The sequence below is a fragment of the Fusarium vanettenii genome (genome assembly GCF_000151355.1).
Source record: "Fusarium vanettenii 77-13-4 chromosome 4 genomic scaffold NECHAsca_19_chr4_3_0, whole genome shotgun sequence".
In the NCBI taxonomy this organism is placed as follows: domain Eukaryota; kingdom Fungi; phylum Ascomycota; class Sordariomycetes; order Hypocreales; family Nectriaceae; genus Fusarium; species Fusarium vanettenii.
In genome coordinates, this window is record NW_003315866.1 from 223988 (window position 1) to 241477 (window position 17490).

Here is a 17490-nt window from a genome sequence, read left to right on the forward strand (position 1 = left end):
TCTCCCATCGCGAGTCGGATTTCATCAGAAGTCGTTCGCTTTTGCGCCACTTTGAACAATCAAACTTGATACTTTCCATCATCTTTTAGCTTGATTGCTCCCCTCTTCGGAAGCTCCCGTCATCGACCGTCCTGACCGCAGCGCGTGCTTCTATCAACCATGGCCGAGTCCGCCGGCTCGATCATGAACGGCAACGGCCACACCAACGGCATGGCGAATGGAAAGCCCCTAGCCGGCCGAAGAAGAGCTGTCAAGAAGAGACGAAGCTTCTTGGCTTGGACATTCAATGTCGTCGCAAGGTATGTCCTGTTTGCACGTCATCGCTGCCAGTTCGCCCGAGCTTTGCTCTGGCCGCTCTTTCATCAGCGTCAATTCATCTTTGCACTCTAAGTCGCCATTAGCTGATAACTAACTTGTACTCCCCCAGACTCGCAACATGGGCTGCCATCTTGACCGTCCTCTTCCGATGCCCTTCGTCCCTTGAAGCCTGCGACGAGACCTCCCCGTCCATCTGCAAACCCTATTTCCAGGTCAAGGACGCCGTGCTGCCTCACGTCCAACCCTACTACGACCACTATGCGGCGCCCTATGTCGAAGTCGCCCGCCCGTACTACGAGACTGTTGAGAGCAAAGTCTGGCAACCCACTCGCGCATATGCGATCCAATACGGAGCTCCCTGGGCCGAGAAGGCGCAGGATTATGCTTGGGCTCAGTGGGAGAAGAATGGCCAGCCTCAGCTCGTCAAGTACCAGGGTCTTGCGCAGGCGCAGTACGACCAAACCGTTGGCCCTTATGTCAAGCAGGCTGGAGAGGCCCTTGGCCCCTACTACGACATTGCTCGCACCAACGGCCTACAAGTCTACTACGAATATTTGCGACCAGGTTACGAGTTCGTGCAGCCATATGCCGTTCAGGGTTATGACGCAGCCTCTGAATTCACCGTCCGAACTGCCCTTCCCACGACCTACTGGGCTTGGAACAAGACCTATGCCTTCCTTGACAGAAGCGTCTGGCCTCACATCCGTGTCGTCTACGTTCAGAATGTCGAACCTCAGCTCGTCCGTATTGGTGAACGCCTGGGTCGCTACAAGACCAAGGTCAAGCCTGTCCACGATAACTACTCGACTAGGTAAGATGCTCGACGTTCCTTGTTAAAGCGCCATACTTACGTCTCTTAGCTATGTCACAGATACCACCACTTCGTCATTCCAGAGGCCCTCTCCACAGAGCACAACTTCTGTCGAGACATCCTCTGAGGTCCCAGTCGCCACGGAGAGCCCCGAGCCTGTGACCGAGTCTGTCACTCAGGAGTACATCAACCCTGTGCAGGCTCCTCCTCCCACCGAGAACGAGAGTGAGAAGCGACGAAAGGCCCGAGAAATGGTGGCCCATGACCTGGACACTTGGCAGACCAAGTTTGCTTCTCAAGCTGATGAGGGTGCCAATGACCTGGAAGAACGTGTCGACGAGATTGCGAAGCGCATGATCGAGGAGAATGTCCAGACCACTGGCAGACAGCTATTTGACGACCTCGAGTCGACGATTGCCTCTGAGCTCAAAGCTCTTCGGATCAAGATCTCGGCCTTGGCTGGATCGGCCGATGAGAACACTGACAATGTAGACGAGAATATTGTTGCTGCGGTACGATCTGCCGGCATGGCCATTAAGAAGAAGGCCCAGGCCATTCGACAATGGCGCGAGGGCTATGAGAAGGAGCTTCAGGAGACAGTCATTACCGTTGCCGATGTTCATTTCCAGCTTCTGGACGAGACTAGAAACCTCGCACTCCAGCAAATTGGCATGAGGTGGGCATGGACTGATGGCGTCACATACAAGGACTGGGCCAAGTACCATGAGCTCAAGAGCACCCTCAACGAATGGACCGAGCAACTCAAGCAGCTGATCGTCACGCACCCCAGCCTCCTCCAGGCGCAAGACGCATCTGCGCAGGTTGAGGATGAGGGCATGGAGATCGCTTCTGTGGCTGCTAAGGAGCTTGCTCGACTCAAGGAGGTTGCCCGCTGGAAGGTTGTGGCCAGAGATTCCTCGGATGAATTTGACAGCGACGCCATGAAGCTTGCCGCCGAGGAAGCCATCGCGGCTAAGGAGGCCGAAGAGTCCAAGGACGCCGACGAGCAGACCCCTGCCGAAGATGACGTCGTTTCTAGCCTCTCCGCTTCTGCTGAGGAGGCCACCTCTCAGGTTGAAGAGGCTGAGCAAGACCTGGAGGACTTTGTGTCGTCTATTGCTGAGCCTGTCAAGGAGGAGGTTTCTTCGGTTGTCGACGATGAACCGAATGTTATCGAAAAGGCCACCTCGGCCATCTCCGAGTCGATTGAGTCGGTAGTTAGCGATGCTTCCAGCCTCGCTTTTGACGGACAGGAGAGCGCCAGCAGCATTGCGGACGAAGCTTCCGAGACTGAAGAAGCCCTGGCCTCATCAGCCTCCGAGTCTGCCAGCAGTGTGATTGAAGAGGTTTCAAGCCAACTTTCAGAAACGTTCGAGTCGGCCACAAAGGACGCAGAACCAGAAGACAGCAGTACGTCGGCCCCCTTTGCCTCGGAAGCATCTGAAGTGCTCATGGGTGACACCCATTCAATAGTCAGCAACGGTAGTGAAGAACCTCTCCCGGCCGACGACGAGCCCCTCGTCGAGATCGAGGAGGATCCCCTAACGCACCGCGATGAGACGCCGCTGTCCAACGAGCAGCATGTCAAGCCAGCCTTCCTCGGCGCCGCGGCTCAGGAAGTCCCCCACCGACAAGTCGTCCTCGAGGATTACGTGGACACGGATTATATTGCCAGTGCCACCGACGCAGCACAGGCAGCTTATTCTACAGCTGTCTCTCGAGCATCTGAACAGTACTCAAGTGCTCTGTCTATCGTGTCTGCCCAGATCTATGGCACCCCCAAGCCAGTCCATGAGCAGCTATTCGCTTCCGTCTCCTCGGCATACGACAACGCCGTTTCAGCTGCTGGCGATAAGCTCAACCATGCTGTTGAGGCCGCTACAACGGCTACCCAGCTCCCTGCCACGACCACTATCCCTAACTGGGCTGACTGGGAACGCATCGAGTCTATCGCTTCTCAGAGGCTCAACGAGGGCCGTCTGTGGGCTGAGATCCAGTACCAGAGCGCACTCATCGCTATGGGTCTCGCCACGCCCACTCCATCATCGTCGATGGAGAAGTATTACGAGCAGGCCAAGTTGAACTACTTCGCTGGTCTTGGTATTGCCCAGGACCGATACGCTAGCTTTATGGCTGGAGCTTCCTCTGCCCTCTCATCTCTTACGGCTACGCCTACGCCTACCGACCTTGCTGGATCTGCCTCATCTGTTGCCTCTGTAGCTCGGGAGTCGGCAGCTTCTGCTGCCCAGGCTGCCGGAGATGCAGCCGGGTCTGCCTATTCAGCGGCTGGTGATGCGGCTGGATCTGCCTATTCGGCTGCCGGTGACACAATCAAGTCGGCCGCCCAGGCTGTTGACGATTCCGTGTCCTCTGTTGTGGATGCTGCTGGCGAGCAGATCTCTAGTGCAGGCCTGGCTATTGCCGAGTCTTGGAACACAATCGTTGACCAGATCAGTGGCCAGGTTTATGGAGAGCCCACTCAGATTGCGTGGTATGAGCATGTCTGGAGTGATGCTAGCTCATATGCCGCCGCGGCCACCGATGCCATCGCCGACAAGGCATCTATTGCCTCGGATGCAGGTGCAGCATCAGCAGTAACTGCATCAGCCGAGGCGGCCAAGCAATACGAGTCTGTGAGCGACCTTGTCTCTGAACTCATCAGTGGCAAGGAGCCCTCGTTTACCGAGAGTGTGCTCTCCCGACTCCAAGCTGCTTACGCCACGGCGGCCGCCAGCGTCGAGAGCCTTGCTAGTGAGGCAAACGAAGCTGCGTCGTCTGTGGGTGAGAAGGTCGGAAGCGCTGCCAGCCAGGCTACCGAAGCCGTCAAGGAGTCTTTCCAGCACGGAAAGGACGAGTTGTAAACAGGATAAGTTGTTGAAGAACAACTACGAAGACGCTCTTTTGGACGATACCCAAGTTGAAATGACGATCGTTTAATGCCATGAATGGGAGAGGAAAAGACGAGAATGGAAACAAAAGACGGGTACTAACAAGGGTGAAGACGAGGCGCGACTGACGGGACTTGGATTTCATGCATGAATGCTTTGTACTATTACGATTCCCAACCCTTGAGGTGCATTCACGGCGACACCGAAGGCAGGTCATGTGCCGGTGAGTGCGGAACCAATGAGAGGGGATATAAGCAAGACTGGGGAGGAAATGCGATGCTGGTCTCTGGAATTGGTGTTGGTGACGTCGAGCGGGGGGTGATGTTTGGTTGTTGGTTTGCAGCTTACATACATGGGCACATGGCCACCAACGAGATATCCTCAAGATTAGCGCTAATATGATTTTCTTTTCTTCTTTTTGACCAAACGGAAGAGTTGATGACACTCCACAGTCAGACGATGGGCAAGATTAGCGTTTCTCTCCGTAGTCGCTTGAGAACGAGCATGCGCGTATGTCGGTATCGACATTAGCTAAGGGATATCATAGTAATTTGAGTAATGATCCCTACTTTAGACATTATTCAACCAAACAGTAAGAGATTTAGACCAATTCATAGCATGCTTAGTTCCACTAGACTGCCCAGCGTTATGCTGAACCGTATCTAGGAGCAACTCTATTCCAACAACGGCAGATCCATTTCCTTGGTTGCGCAAATCCTCCAGACGCCACATCAATAGAAGAGCGGGGATGCCGTAAACAGCTTCCTCTTTGATGCACCCTTGTCGAGTATCCTTGATTCCCCGGTCCAGGCAACAGAATAAACTGTCTGGTTAATTGGCTCTTCAAGGACCCGAGTCATGGATTGCCCGCTATGCAAGAAAAACGCCGACGCTATAGCGGCGACCCTCGCAAGCTTAAAGGATTGATGGCAATCAAATTATCTGGATCGACAGGTTTGGGCTATCGTCATTGGTGTAGCCCCTGACTACCTGCGTGTCTTGTTTCAAGTCCACATCTGTGTTGGGTATGAAATGCGCTCAAGATGCGAGGAGGAGTTGTTATCATTGTGATGGAAGCACTCAACAGACAAGTAACCATGCATTGGACGCTCAAAAGGGTCGTACGCGAGATATTGTCAGATAACTGATTACTGAGTTATTATCTATTTGTTGAAAATCCATGAGGGGTATCATGGATCCTTGACCGGCGACTATCAATACTACGTTGTAGAGCATGGTGGTTGGGACAAAAAAGCAGCCGCATCCATGCGAGGCGATGGAGTTTGTTTCTTCTTTGCCTGGTGGGTCTAGTTCTCTTTCGTCATTGTTGAGGACGAGGGGAGCAAGGATGAGCGTGATCTAGACCCGGGCATTTGGTCACAGGCATGGTGAACCAGTTTGGTGGAAGCATGCGTTGCAACGTCGAAGAAGGCGTGGTAAAGTAAGAAGCTGAAGTCTTTCTTGGAATAATAAATGCACGCGACTCATGCAGGGATGCAAAAAACACCAGGCCATTTACCTTGCAGGAGGGGGACGAAACAAGAGACTAGTGAGGGTGGAGAGAGAGAGAGAGAGAATCAAGCTAGAGCCAATACTCGGCGACTTGCCGAGGTTGTGATTCGTGATATCGTCGTGTCAAAACTGCATCCAAGACTGAGGCTTTCCGTCGTGGCTTGCGCTTTAGCGTCATCCCGTTTTTTGTTGTGGGCGCCAAGGAGGAGGCTCTTGAGGAACTTTTGAACGTCGGTTCAATGATCTACGGAGCCAACCGTTTTACCAGCGCAAGAAACTCCAGTACAGAAAAGAATTGAAAGGATTCGCCCGTGGGGGGAGATGCACAAAATGGGCTGTGCTCAGAACCCCAGGCGAATGGGGTTCCCCGAGGGGAAAAACCTCGTCATGATCTAGGATCCCTGGGTGAGCCGAGATGGCATGGTCAGACTTGATGTCGGGGATCCAATTGGTCTACAAGAGAAGAAGATGCTTGTGAGAGCTGAACTGGAGGTGTTGGTTCTTGTGCAACCATCCCATACCCTAGGATGCTGGTTCCATGAGGGTTTCTATCAGTTCTTGTCTCGCCACTGCCGAAAAAACTTGGTGTTGCATCATGTGTAAAAAAGACGGGAGGTCGGGTCCCCCTCCCCCCTTTGCATTTAAAAGCCGCGCGATGGCCCGCAATGTTTGGAACTTGACGATGGGTCTCTCTATTCCTTGTTCCTCTTTTTAAGCTTCTGATTCTCCTTGGACCGAGCTTGATCGTCAACACTAAAGGATCATCGCCAGATTGGTGAGGGAGATCATAGCTTTGAACTTGTGTTGCAGCTTATGGACTTTGTCGTTGCCTTTTTTTCACTACTTCTCAAGTCCATACGCTGAAGCAGAGTCGACAATTCCGTTGAGCTTACTACTACACACAAGAAATCCCAAGTTCGAGGTTACTGGATCCAGGTCGAAATGTCTGGCGCCATCAACTCAACGCCGCCGGCGTACCCTACTGGAGACGACAAGTTCTCGAGCGAAAAGGAAGCTGGGGCTAGTCCTGTACTCGCTGACGACCTTAATGCTTCGTCGTTCCACAATGGCACCAAGAAGGATGCTACTCACCGAAGGCTCAAGTCGCGACATATTCAGCTGATTGGTATCGGTGGAACCATTGGTACTGCCCTCTACGTACGTAGATACCAGAGTTTCTCCCTTGCTTAGTACGTGAACTCATACAGATATAGGTTCAAATCGGAAAAGGTCTCCTGAACGGTGGCCCGGCTAGCTTGTTCCTCGCCTTCACCATCTGGTGCACCTTTATCCTCGCCATTACCCTCTGCATGGCCGAAATGGTGACCTACCTTCCCATCTCGTCGCCTTTTATCCGATTCGCCGGTCGCTACGTCGATGAGGCCTTTGGATTCGCAGCGGGGTGGAACTTTTTCATCTTCGAAGCCGCTCTCGTGCCCTTTGAAGTTGTGGCCTGTAACCTGATTATTCACTTCTGGAGTGATATTGTTCCAACCGCTGCTATCATCGTCATTGTACTTGTTCTTTATGCCGCTATTAATCTGTTGGCTGTCCATTGGTATGGTGAGACAGAGTTCTGGGCAGCCCTCGGCAAGGTTCTGTTGATCGTCGGCCTGATCCTATTTACCTTTTTCGTCATGGTTGGCGCGAACCCGCAGCGCGAGCCGTTCGGATTCACCTATTGGAAGAATCCGGGAGCGTTCAAGCCGCTCTACTACGACGGGACGTTGGGTCGTTGGCTGGGATTCCTGCAGTGTCTCATCCAGGCCTCCTTCACCATCGCCGGCCCCGACTACGTCTCAATGGCAGCAGGAGAAGCAGAAAACCCCCGCCAGGTCATGCCAAGAGCCTTTAACGCCGTCTTCTACCGTCTCACAGCCTTCTTCGTGCTTGGATCGCTTTGTGTTGGTATCCTGGTTCCTTACAACGATAAGGAGATGACCGACGCCTTTACAAACGGAAAGCCAGGAGCAGCAGCTTCACCTTACGTGGTTGCCATGAACCGTCTTGGCATCGACGTGCTGCCTCACATTGTTAACGCTATGGTGCTGCTGAGTGCCTTTTCAGCCGGAAACTCTTACGTCTACTGTGCCTCACGATCACTTTACGGCCTCGCCCTCGAAGGAAAGGCGCCAAAGTTCCTAACGACTTGTACTCGAAAGGGTGTGCCGATCTACTGCGTCATCTTTGTCCTGCTCATCGCCCTTCTCTCGTTCCTCCAGCTGTCCACCAACACGGCCGTGGTTTTGGACTGGTTCGTCTCGCTTGTCACAGCCTCACAGCTCATCAACTTCGCATGCATCTGCGTGACGTACCTGTGCTTTCGTCGTGCGCTGAGAGCCCAGGGTATCAGCCGAGACACGCTGCCCTATCAGGCGTGGTTTATGCCTTATGCGGCGTACTATGGCCTCACAGGTACTTTTATCATGACATTCGTGGGAGGGTATACCGTGTTTTTGCCCATCGAGGGGTACTGGAACGTGCCCGACTTTTTGTTCTCGTAAGTCAAGTTCTCAAATGTGATGAGTTCGGATACTGATGATATAGGTACACGTCTGTCGGTCTTTTCCCGGTCATGTACGTTGGTTGGAAGTTGATCCACAAGACCAAGATCCACAAGCCACACGAGGTTGATCTCTACAAGAATCTCGATGAGGTGCGAGAGTATGAAGAGAACTATGTGCCGACACCGCCAAGGTGAGTGCCGCGATTGGCTGAGGAGTGCTTTGCTAACAGATGATAGCACCATGTTTGAGCGTATTCTGGACAAGCTCTTTGGTTAACGGAATTGGGAATATGAAGGAACTCGAGTTGGCCTTGGTACATAGGTGGTTTGAATAGGCAATACCAGAGAGTGTCAGACTCCCATAGACGTCCCATCGAATGACGACCCCTTGGGGGCATGTCCTAACATAACAATCAGCGTAAAAACCAATACCTCCCACGGCAGTTAATTTACTGCCTAGCTGTTAAATAGGTCAACAACTTGTTCTGTTTGTCCTCTTTGTCTTGGTGGCTTGAAAGAGATCAAACCGCCGATTAAAGCACCAACCAAGTTCACCTCAGCCAAGGCAAAGAACTCAAAGCTGCGCTATTATAGAGTATCGCTGGGGGCCGGCTGAGGGGCTCTGTCGCTGTGAAGGTGAAAGGATTCACGTTTGATGGTTCTAGGTACTTGCCAAAATGTCACTATAGATGCATCCCTGGCTTAAACATGACCTCGGGGTGGTTCTCATCACTGCAAACATTATTACTTTTGCATATGTTATCGAGATATCCTTGGATCAAGGGAACAAGCATCTATATAACCAGTAACTGACGGAAGATGACTCTGGGGAATGCTTGGAGGTTATACAGAGGGTTAATGCCAAATGGATTCAGCTGCTTCGTTCATCGAAAGCACTGTGCGACTGAAGGAGTCGCCGTTCAAATTCTGATCTCAAGGGAACTCAGTGATATTCCATCTCCGAAGGCTGGCTGCTCTGAAGATTCATGCTTGCCGACCCCAATCTTCGGTTCTCAGGAGAAGGAGGAGTCTCTCCCCCGGCATCGCTATCGATCTCTATCATTTTGTTTATCGCCCACTGAAGGTCTTCGGCTTCGCGAAGCTCTTCTGCAGAGGGACCTGCCGAGGTATCTGCCCGTGTTGGTCTCTGCGTGGTGTCTTGCTGGGCGGTATTTCCCGCATCGGAGTCGCCTTCTTCATCTTCGTCTTCGACGTCGCTCTCCTCACCCTCGAAGAATGAGCCCTATTCAATTTCCGAGGGGTCTGCTCCTTCAACCCATGCCCGAACAGCGTCATCATCATCCCAAGCGTTCAAGGTGAGACAAGTAGCGCATTCTTCGGCCAGATCTTCGCCGTGATATACTCTCTCCTGCATGAACTCGGGAGGGGGGCTTCGTGGCAGCCAGCAGTTACTGTCTGTGTCGTGGGCAATGCGGCATCTTTCGAGATACCACGTATCGGAGTCGGGGCGGATGGGATGGCCGCAGCCGGGGTAGACGTAGCGGACGGCTTGACACATTTTGATCTGGGGAGAAGTTAGTGTTATGACTTGAGATGAGAAGTTGGTGATGTTTACCTTCAAGAGGGTGATTGGTGGTAAGAGTGGTGTTGATTGATGGGATGAATTCTGTTGATTCGAAGGACCATATGAGGAGCATGATCGGCTTATATACGAATCAAATCCTATTGAACGATGTGTTGAGAACCATCGCGGGCCGTTTGAGGCATTGTAAAGATGTAGTGTTTGTTATCCTCCCCTTTGGTCTTTCGAGATCAAAGGTATCAAAGGGACGAAGACGGTGAATAGCAAACGGTGCCGTCGGGTGAATGACAAGCCGGGACCACAATGGATCCAAGCCATCCAGGACAAACATGGCTGAGAAGTCAACAATGGAAGCCGCTCCAATATTGGGGATTTATTCTTTTGCCATAATGTCTCACGACGAAAACTGGTAGAAAGATTCCACCATCCACCTCGCGTAGTGCAACGAAGCTCGGTAGTAGTCTTCGACCCCAGGCTCCTCAGGGCTAGAGCCGTCTTCACCATCGATAAGCTGCCCCCGAGAAGTTTTAACCCACAGCTTCAGGGGGTAGTCTTTACCCCCAGCCGAGATGGTGTAGCGAAAAACCCGAGTATGCTTCCCCTTCCCTGGGACCGGCGGAGGCAGATTGATGACGGCTCCTATCGTGACTCTACGCAGAGTGACTTGGACCGTCACCGAGAGCACCTTGTTGCGACGGCGGCGATGGCGGTCGACAAAGTTCTTGATCGTGGAGCCGAAGCCTGTGAAGATGGTCTCGAGGCCTTCTTGAGGGCGCCTCGTGTACTCGGATGTAATATCCAACACGTATGGCTCGTTGGTGTAGACTTCGCAGTCTACGATTGGACGCGGGAATCTACAGAGGCGAGGCATGACCGTGGTGGCTGCGTATGTGATCGTGATGTTGTGCTGAGCGGGCGTGAGACTTACAGGACCGGGGGGGTTTTGATGTCCAGGATGCTAGAAGATTTATTGATAGAGGATAACCCGATATTCGATCGTTCTTCCAGATGAGAAATGACGCTTGCTAAACAAGAGTTGAGGTTATTCGCATCAACGAGCAAGTCGAGCGCAATGGAAGTCATCAACACTTGGTGATTGTTCTGGGATATCGAAACATGGTCATATCTTGTCTTCCAAAAAGAAGAGAGGGTTCTCTGGCTTTTATGGAGAAAAAAAAGTATGTCATAGGGTTGCTTTGGTGGTCAAGGTTCTTGCTGGCATACAGGCGCCACACCCTTTACTTTTCGGCGTAACAGCAGGCAATGCAGGAACAGAGGTTATATTCCAGATTTTTGCATCTTGTGTCTCACATTTTCCCTTTCGTCTCTGTAGGTTAATAAACATGACCCAGCAAATCTCTTTGAAGGCCCTCTCGCAGAGCCGTTGTCAGATGCATGTTTCTAGTTCACTAAAGTCAATGTTCTAATACTTGGTTTGTGATGTACGAGTACAACTATCACCTTCACACCATTGGTCCTGAACGTTTATCCTGCCACCGCCGCCACAAATGCCAATCCAGTTAATCATGTGGCGTTGGCCACAAGACACGAAAGCATGGACTTGGAGCCAAAGCGCTCGTTGTCACGGAAGAAGGACATAGAGGGCCATTGAATGGCCGTGAAGCCACGAAGGACCTCATCAGGGACAATAACCGCTGCCATCTGTTCAGCGACTTTTGTGTTCGGCGTACCTAAGAAGTCGAATAGGCCCAGAACGACGTTTTACATGGCATGTGATAGCCCAGCGCACGCAACTATGCCCCCTGACCTGGCCTGCTGATGACAGTGAGAATCGAGAGAACTCCGTACGCGCGCCACGAAAGACAAAGCTGCAAGGCTCTGAAATCCTGTCAAGCACTACAAGCTTGCCAAAAACACTCCCGTGATCCATCGCCAGCTCTTTAAGCACTTCAATGCTATAAAAAAGCACTACGAGATGACAATCATGGGCTATGCATCAAAGCACTCATGTCCTTCCGAGAACGCAGCTTTCGATTCCAAGTACCCAAATTCTTCAAAGGGCCAAGAAAGCCATACGATAGAATTTTTCTTGTAATTACAGTAGTATCTCAGGAATGACCGAGAATCCACGATCAGAGTGCTTGAGGAGGGAGCTTTCGATTGGGTATGGCAGACACCTAGGCCTCCTGCTTTTGCCCTTGGGGACAAGTCCAAGGGGCGAAGAGTCCGCCTTGACCAATAAACATCAAAGAATATCTTCTTGCATACGGAAGTCATCCAAGGTTTTGAGACGTCCCCCAATGCTGAATTGATTGCCATCTGGCGGATCCCGGTCTAGGCAGTGAGGTCGACGATCGCTGGTCTCAAACTTTTTTCGACGATGAGTGCCGTTGTCCAAAACCAATAGTAAGTAAGTCTGGAGTTGTCCCCAAGATGCCAGTCCTACTCAAAATGGCTGGCCAGTCTTGGGCGGTCTCGGGGCCCATGACAGCTTCTCAGTGCCCTTTCACAGATCTGATCGGATCACGAACGGTTCTGGCTACTTGTCTGACGTCGGTAAAGTGTCCCATTGACCCTCTGAAGGTAAGAAAAGGGCCTGGAAATTATAGAGAACTTCTTTGGGTGTAGTAGGCTGGTTCGTTGGAGGCGACCTTGGTGGAAGCGGCCCCTCCGCCTTCGTGATTCGACCGCGACAGGGCTACGTATCGTAGGAGCACTACATCGCGAGCTTTATCGACAACCTCTAACCCTAAGGGTCTGAGTAGCTGTGGGGGCATGCTGCTGATGTTGATCTGAATAATGTCCCCAAAGAAGCCATCAGCCACAATAGCAAAAGACACAGTTGTCAACACAGGTCGGAATCAAACCCCAATCCCAAAACAACATGCTTTGTTGTTGTTATTGTCAGCCTCTTTGTTGTTGCTGCTGCTGCTGCCGAGATAAAACGTCTCCAGTTCACAATGACAGATATGCTCCCAAGTGTTGACGTTGTCGTCTTTGCCACCGTGTTAGCTGCTGATATCGTGTTTTTGTTATAGCTGAAGCCCAGTATTTGATGTGATAACTGAGCGAATAGATATCCGTCGTCTTTGTTATTGTTGTTGCTGGTAGCGTTTAGAAAAAAAAAAGGGTTCCTCTGTCCTCGCAGTACCAACTGTTGATGAGTAACGCAGCAGGTCCAAAGGGAGCATTAGCCAGAATAAAAAAGAGCACGGTTAGTAGCGGCTATTATGTTCCAAGATCCCACGTAGAGTAGAGCCTGGTGCTTGATGAATGTCGCGGATGGAACAAGGTGCCGCGATGGCCAGAGCCAAGAGTGCCCAAACTGTGCCTTCAAGGTCGCCATAGAATCTCCCTCCATCATTCGACCCATGCTATTCGCTCTTGACGCAAACTTGGTCCGCCACTGGTGCACAAAACCGGTTGCGCCTTTGAAGTAGGCAGCAAACCATTGACCCTGTCGCGTCTCCGTATCTCACCTTCATCCCGTTGGATCAAGGCCCCTCGAGCATGAAAGGGCCAAGTTGTTGTCATTGTTAGAACCGAGGGCAAGTCACCGTTTATAATGACCATTTGTGAACAGGGTTTGTTGGGTTACCATGCGTCCGAGGGAGCTTGTTAGATGCTGCTGCCTGCCGTGTTGAATAGTGTTTGTGTTGATGCCTTTGCGTCGAGAACCCTCTCGCTTGTTAGGCAGACATGGTTTGCCCTTTGAACAGACCGAAGAGTAACGAACATCTCGTATATAGCCGTAGATATTGGCACTTTAAATGATGTGAGACTAAGCTCAGTCGTAATATTAGTCTACCTTCTCTCTGTCTCAAAAATATCATCACGTTTCTCGTGATCGCCAGTCGTATGCTTCAAAATGCAAAAACGCCGATATCTGATGGTTGTCGTCAAAAAAGCTGTCTTCGAGAAACCGCGTGTGTCGATGCCTATCCTTTTCGTATCTTCTCTTTATCGTTCATTAACTCCTTGCATCGTCATAGTATACCCATCTGATCCCAAGGGTCGTTTCTCCTCCTTCGCCGTCTTTGTCTTCTTCTTGCTGCTCGTCTAGCATCACCAGAACAATCCACACATCCCCAAACCGCAAAGATCAACCTCCACGCACTAAAAACTCATTAGCAACAATGAAGATCAAAAGGGAAGGGAAACTCACACTACGGCGATCAGCGTCCAGAGGGCCATCATGATCCACTTCTCTTGGCGACGCTGCTCCGAAGTCTTTTCTGATGAGAGGCTGATGTTGGATACCCACATCATGATGATGCCGCCGACACAGAGAGCCATGGAGAAGAGGTCGTGCAGGACTCTTCGTGACGCGGCGAGGCGCGGGACTACCATAGAGGCGTCGGTGGTGGCCAGCATGTCCCAGCTATCGTTGAGCATGGCAATGGCGCACTATACTATGTTAGACTTGCGAGAAATACACATATTTTTGCAGGAAAAACTCACACCTAGGGCGCCGGCGACGACGACCTGACTCTTTGATGGCCACTCCTTTCCCACATACGCCAGCATGAGCACAGCAGCAAGGCTAGTCAACCACGCCACCAGCCTCACGCCCGCGTTGAACAGGGCGTACACCCTCGGCAGAGGACTCTGCCTTCGACGAGGAGGCATGGGCGAGCTCTTTGGTGCATTTATTTTAATTTGATGAGAAGTTGTCTCTTGAGCAAGGACGGTGAGCCGACCGAGGTTTGTTTTGGTGGTGAGGCTGGAAACAACAAAAAGAGGGGACGAGGTTTCGCTAGACGTGTGCAGCCAATCAGAGATGGGACCAGCTGGCAGGGGCAGGGTGAGTGGATAAGGGAGGCTTTCCAGGTTGGTCTGGAATTAAGAAGCAAACATTGAATTGTTTGGTAAATGTGAGAGGTTGGTACTCGGTAGATGGTTTCATCATTATTTGTTAAGCTGTCGTTACGTGTCCTGCGCTCTTCTCTAACATGCACATGCACATCCAAGGATATCCATGATATCACTATCAACAACATCCCGGTTAGAACGAGTATTCTTCAACATGCAATCCAATTCCCTGAGCCCCTGTCCCCTTGTGTACCGCCCTCTCGTCGCTTAAGCGGCTCACGCAATTCCTCGTCCGTGCGACAATCTCTCGCCCACCGCAAACAACGACCCCCGTCTCGCCCCAGGCCTGCTCCACGGGTTCACGGATAAGGGCCTCGATATCAGGTCGACTTGTGTATTGGCGTATGAGGTCTGGCGTTGATGAGGATTTGCTAGAACATGCCTTTTCATCGGGCGTCTTTGCTGATGGGGCGCTGCAGCAACAACCTGTCTTTGCAGGTTGGATCTCGTCCGAGTCGCTTTGGCTTTGAGGCTCTGGTGAAGCAATCGGTTTGCTGGCTCCTGTTATTGCAACGTGGATGCTCACTGTCACGCCCTTGGCCCTCACCATTCGCCCTGCTTCTTTGGCCCTTTCGACGTAATACTGGATCTCTTCTGGGGTTCTGGCCATCAACATGACCTCTACTCTTCGTGTACAGTTGGCCTTTTGTGCATCGGCCACGCATTCAAGAATGGGGACAACAAAGCTCGCTCCGGTTGATGCTCCGATAAGTACCAGCGTCTCGAAAATATCCCATCGCGGAGGAACGCCGTAAGGCCCTGATACGAAGCCTGTGAGCTCCGATGATGGATTTTTGGTCGCGTATTGGTGAATTCGTTTCGAGAAGCCGTTATGCGCCCGGACGACCAGTTGTATGCTGTTGCAGCAGCATGTGCCCTCGATTTTGTGTGCACAGGCGATGGTGTAAGGATGGGCCTCAAATGGTCCTAAGCGAGGAAGCCAGAGGTAGATGTGCTGGCCAGCTTTCCACTCAAAGTGAACGTCCTTGATGGTGATGACAGTTGTTGAAGGCCCGACAACTCGGGCAGCCACCCGATGTCCTAGATGCTTCATCCCCTGGCAAGCTGATGCGTTTGATCGAATGCGAACATTCCGCCAAAGTAAGAGTATCCATCTCATGGCGCGGTCAAACACAAGAAACGAGATGCTCATCCACAGCAACCACCGGGCGTTTGCAGGGATATGCTTGTGTAACAACCACAACATGATGATGCTGGTTAGCACATGCTGAGCTACCCAAATCTCATACGAAAGCCTCCGAATAGGCACGATGCCTGTAACAACGTTCCAGAGTAGTATCGCCCAGGCTGCGAGTCCGTATTTGACCAACGGCATGATCTCAAGGGCGTAGTCGAGAAATTCGGCGCGAACCCACATGGTCCAGAAGTGGAAGCCATGAACCGTCGCTGTCACAAACATGGTTCGTGCAACCCACCGATGCAGCCAGTTGAGCCTTTCATGACTGGTACCGATGAGGAAGCCAATGACGTTGACCTTTGTCGAGAGGAGGTACAGTAGTGGGAACTGCGTGAGAGTTACCCAGGCGTTGCGATATCCGATGCGCTCCCAGTAGTATACGTCGTTCTTGGAGACGTTCCAGCTCATGAGGTAGACGACGACGGCCCAGTAGCAAGCGAGAACCCATATTCGACCAAGGGGAAGTGGTGTAGCCCATTGGAGACCGTGGAGGCGGATGTAGTACTGCGGATGGCCTATCTCGCGGAAGATGGCGGTTGCTGTGGCCCAAGCCTGGCTAAGAGGGCCATGAGGACGGGTAGGATGGTCGACTGAGGGATCGCGACATGCTTTTAGTCTGTTCGAGTCAGCTTGAGATGGAAGGGGGCAGAGGGTGATGCTCACCTTTGTCGAGCATCTAGGTAGTTGATGCCGCGGACAGCAGCCAGGGCACCGACAACGCCGGCGATGGAGTACCAGTATCCCCGGGCAAAGGCATAGTTTGTCTCCATGCCCAGGCCGGGGTCATGATGCATGTGGTCCATATCCATGGTGGACTATGATGGACTTGAACCAAGGATAGAAGTGGTTGTTTGCAACGCGGGGACGGCCAGCGTCTTGAAAGCAAGGTGTAGATCAGGTGAAGAGGTCTAGATGGAGCGCAAATGCAGATGCTGCTCAGATAGCCATTATGCTGTGGACCTGTTCATGACCGCTGCGGGGAGAGTAGTAAAGTCCTCGGCTAGATGACGTGCCGAGCAGTGACCGTGGGAGAGTGAGAGTGATTGAGCAGGTTGATTCAGCTGTCAGACTGGTGGTAAGCAACGACGAGACACGGAAGACGGAGGATCCGTAGAAGAGAAGCGCTGATGTTGGATGTAACTTGGAAGAACCCCGCGAGACGAGAGAGTCAGGAAAGATGGTGGTCAATTTGATAAGCCGTGTCTGATATTGGTAGTCGATCTAGACCGTGGATGGCCACAGCGCCAAAGACAGGATAGAGGACATGGAAGGGACAGGAAAATTCACCAAAATTAGTCAATATTGCGCCTCTTTCTTCAATATAAGTTCATCCGTCTCATCCGTGTTTCTACTGTAAATATGCCGTGTAGCCGAGCAAAAAGCCAGACCCTTTCAAGTCTCTCGCAAACGAAAATGCCCTCACTCTTGCACTAGAGTTGGGAAACTTGCTCAAACACCCTCAAGGCCCGTGCACGCGGCTCTTGATTGGACCCTGCACTTTAGCCCCCGGCTTTGCAGGGGTGTCATTCTTTGGGGTAAACGGCCTCTCCACCATCAAGGTTGGTGATGGTTTGCGAGAGCTTCGCTTGTCTTGCAGTAATCACGGTTGAGATGGCTGTAAGAATCGCAATCGTAATTCCTAAAGAAGACTGAGACTTGTAGAGAAGAAATGTATAGAATATTTCTTCAATTGACGCATCCATAGACACGATCCATTGCCGCCATCATGTCTTCTCGTAGCCTCAATGACGTACTTCTCATGATGACTTCGAGAGCCGAGTCCAGTCCAATTCACTGCTGCAATTATGATGCACACCCTTGCCCCGTCAAACATGAACCACACTCCCTCCCGTCTCGTTAATTAACGAGCTGAAGCCAATA

General features: G+C 51.7%; 5 protein-coding genes across 5 annotated transcripts; 2 read left to right on the plus strand and 3 right to left on the minus strand.

Moving 5' to 3' along the window:
* Positions 1–159: 159 nt before the first annotated feature.
* On the plus strand, positions 160–3990 carry NECHADRAFT_68795 (uncharacterized protein; the record flags this gene model as incomplete). The annotated part of the gene is made up of 3 exons (XM_003045420.1): positions 160–299; positions 428–1129; positions 1179–3990. The coding sequence occupies 3 exons, from the start codon at positions 160–162 to the stop codon at positions 3988–3990; spliced, it is 3654 nt and encodes a 1217-aa protein (XP_003045466.1).
* A 2481-nt stretch (positions 3991–6471) lies between these two features.
* On the plus strand, positions 6472–8312 carry NECHADRAFT_79565 (uncharacterized protein; the record flags this gene model as incomplete). The annotated part of the gene is made up of 4 exons (XM_003045421.1): positions 6472–6687; positions 6744–8029; positions 8077–8226; positions 8273–8312. 4 exons carry the CDS (start codon positions 6472–6474, stop codon positions 8310–8312), a joined length of 1692 nt encoding a protein of 563 aa, XP_003045467.1.
* A 666-nt stretch (positions 8313–8978) lies between these two features.
* Positions 8979–9554, minus strand: NECHADRAFT_79566 (uncharacterized protein; the record flags this gene model as incomplete). Its single annotated transcript, XM_003045556.1, has 2 exons — positions 8979–9278; positions 9312–9554. The coding sequence occupies 2 exons, from the start codon at positions 9552–9554 to the stop codon at positions 8979–8981; spliced, it is 543 nt and encodes a 180-aa protein (XP_003045602.1).
* Positions 9555–9972: 418 nt separating this feature from the next.
* Positions 9973–10661, minus strand: NECHADRAFT_79567 (uncharacterized protein; the record flags this gene model as incomplete). The annotated part of the gene is made up of 2 exons (XM_003045557.1): positions 9973–10432; positions 10507–10661. The coding sequence occupies 2 exons, from the start codon at positions 10659–10661 to the stop codon at positions 9973–9975; spliced, it is 615 nt and encodes a 204-aa protein (XP_003045603.1).
* Positions 10662–13525: 2864 nt separating this feature from the next.
* Positions 13526–16418, minus strand: NECHADRAFT_93040 (uncharacterized protein; the record flags this gene model as incomplete). The annotated part of the gene is made up of 8 exons (XM_003045558.1): positions 13526–13655; positions 13705–13920; positions 14131–14151; positions 14229–14295; positions 14327–14375; positions 14429–14526; positions 14667–16225; positions 16273–16418. The coding sequence occupies 8 exons, from the start codon at positions 16416–16418 to the stop codon at positions 13526–13528; spliced, it is 2286 nt and encodes a 761-aa protein (XP_003045604.1).
* Positions 16419–17490: the final 1072 nt, after the last annotated feature.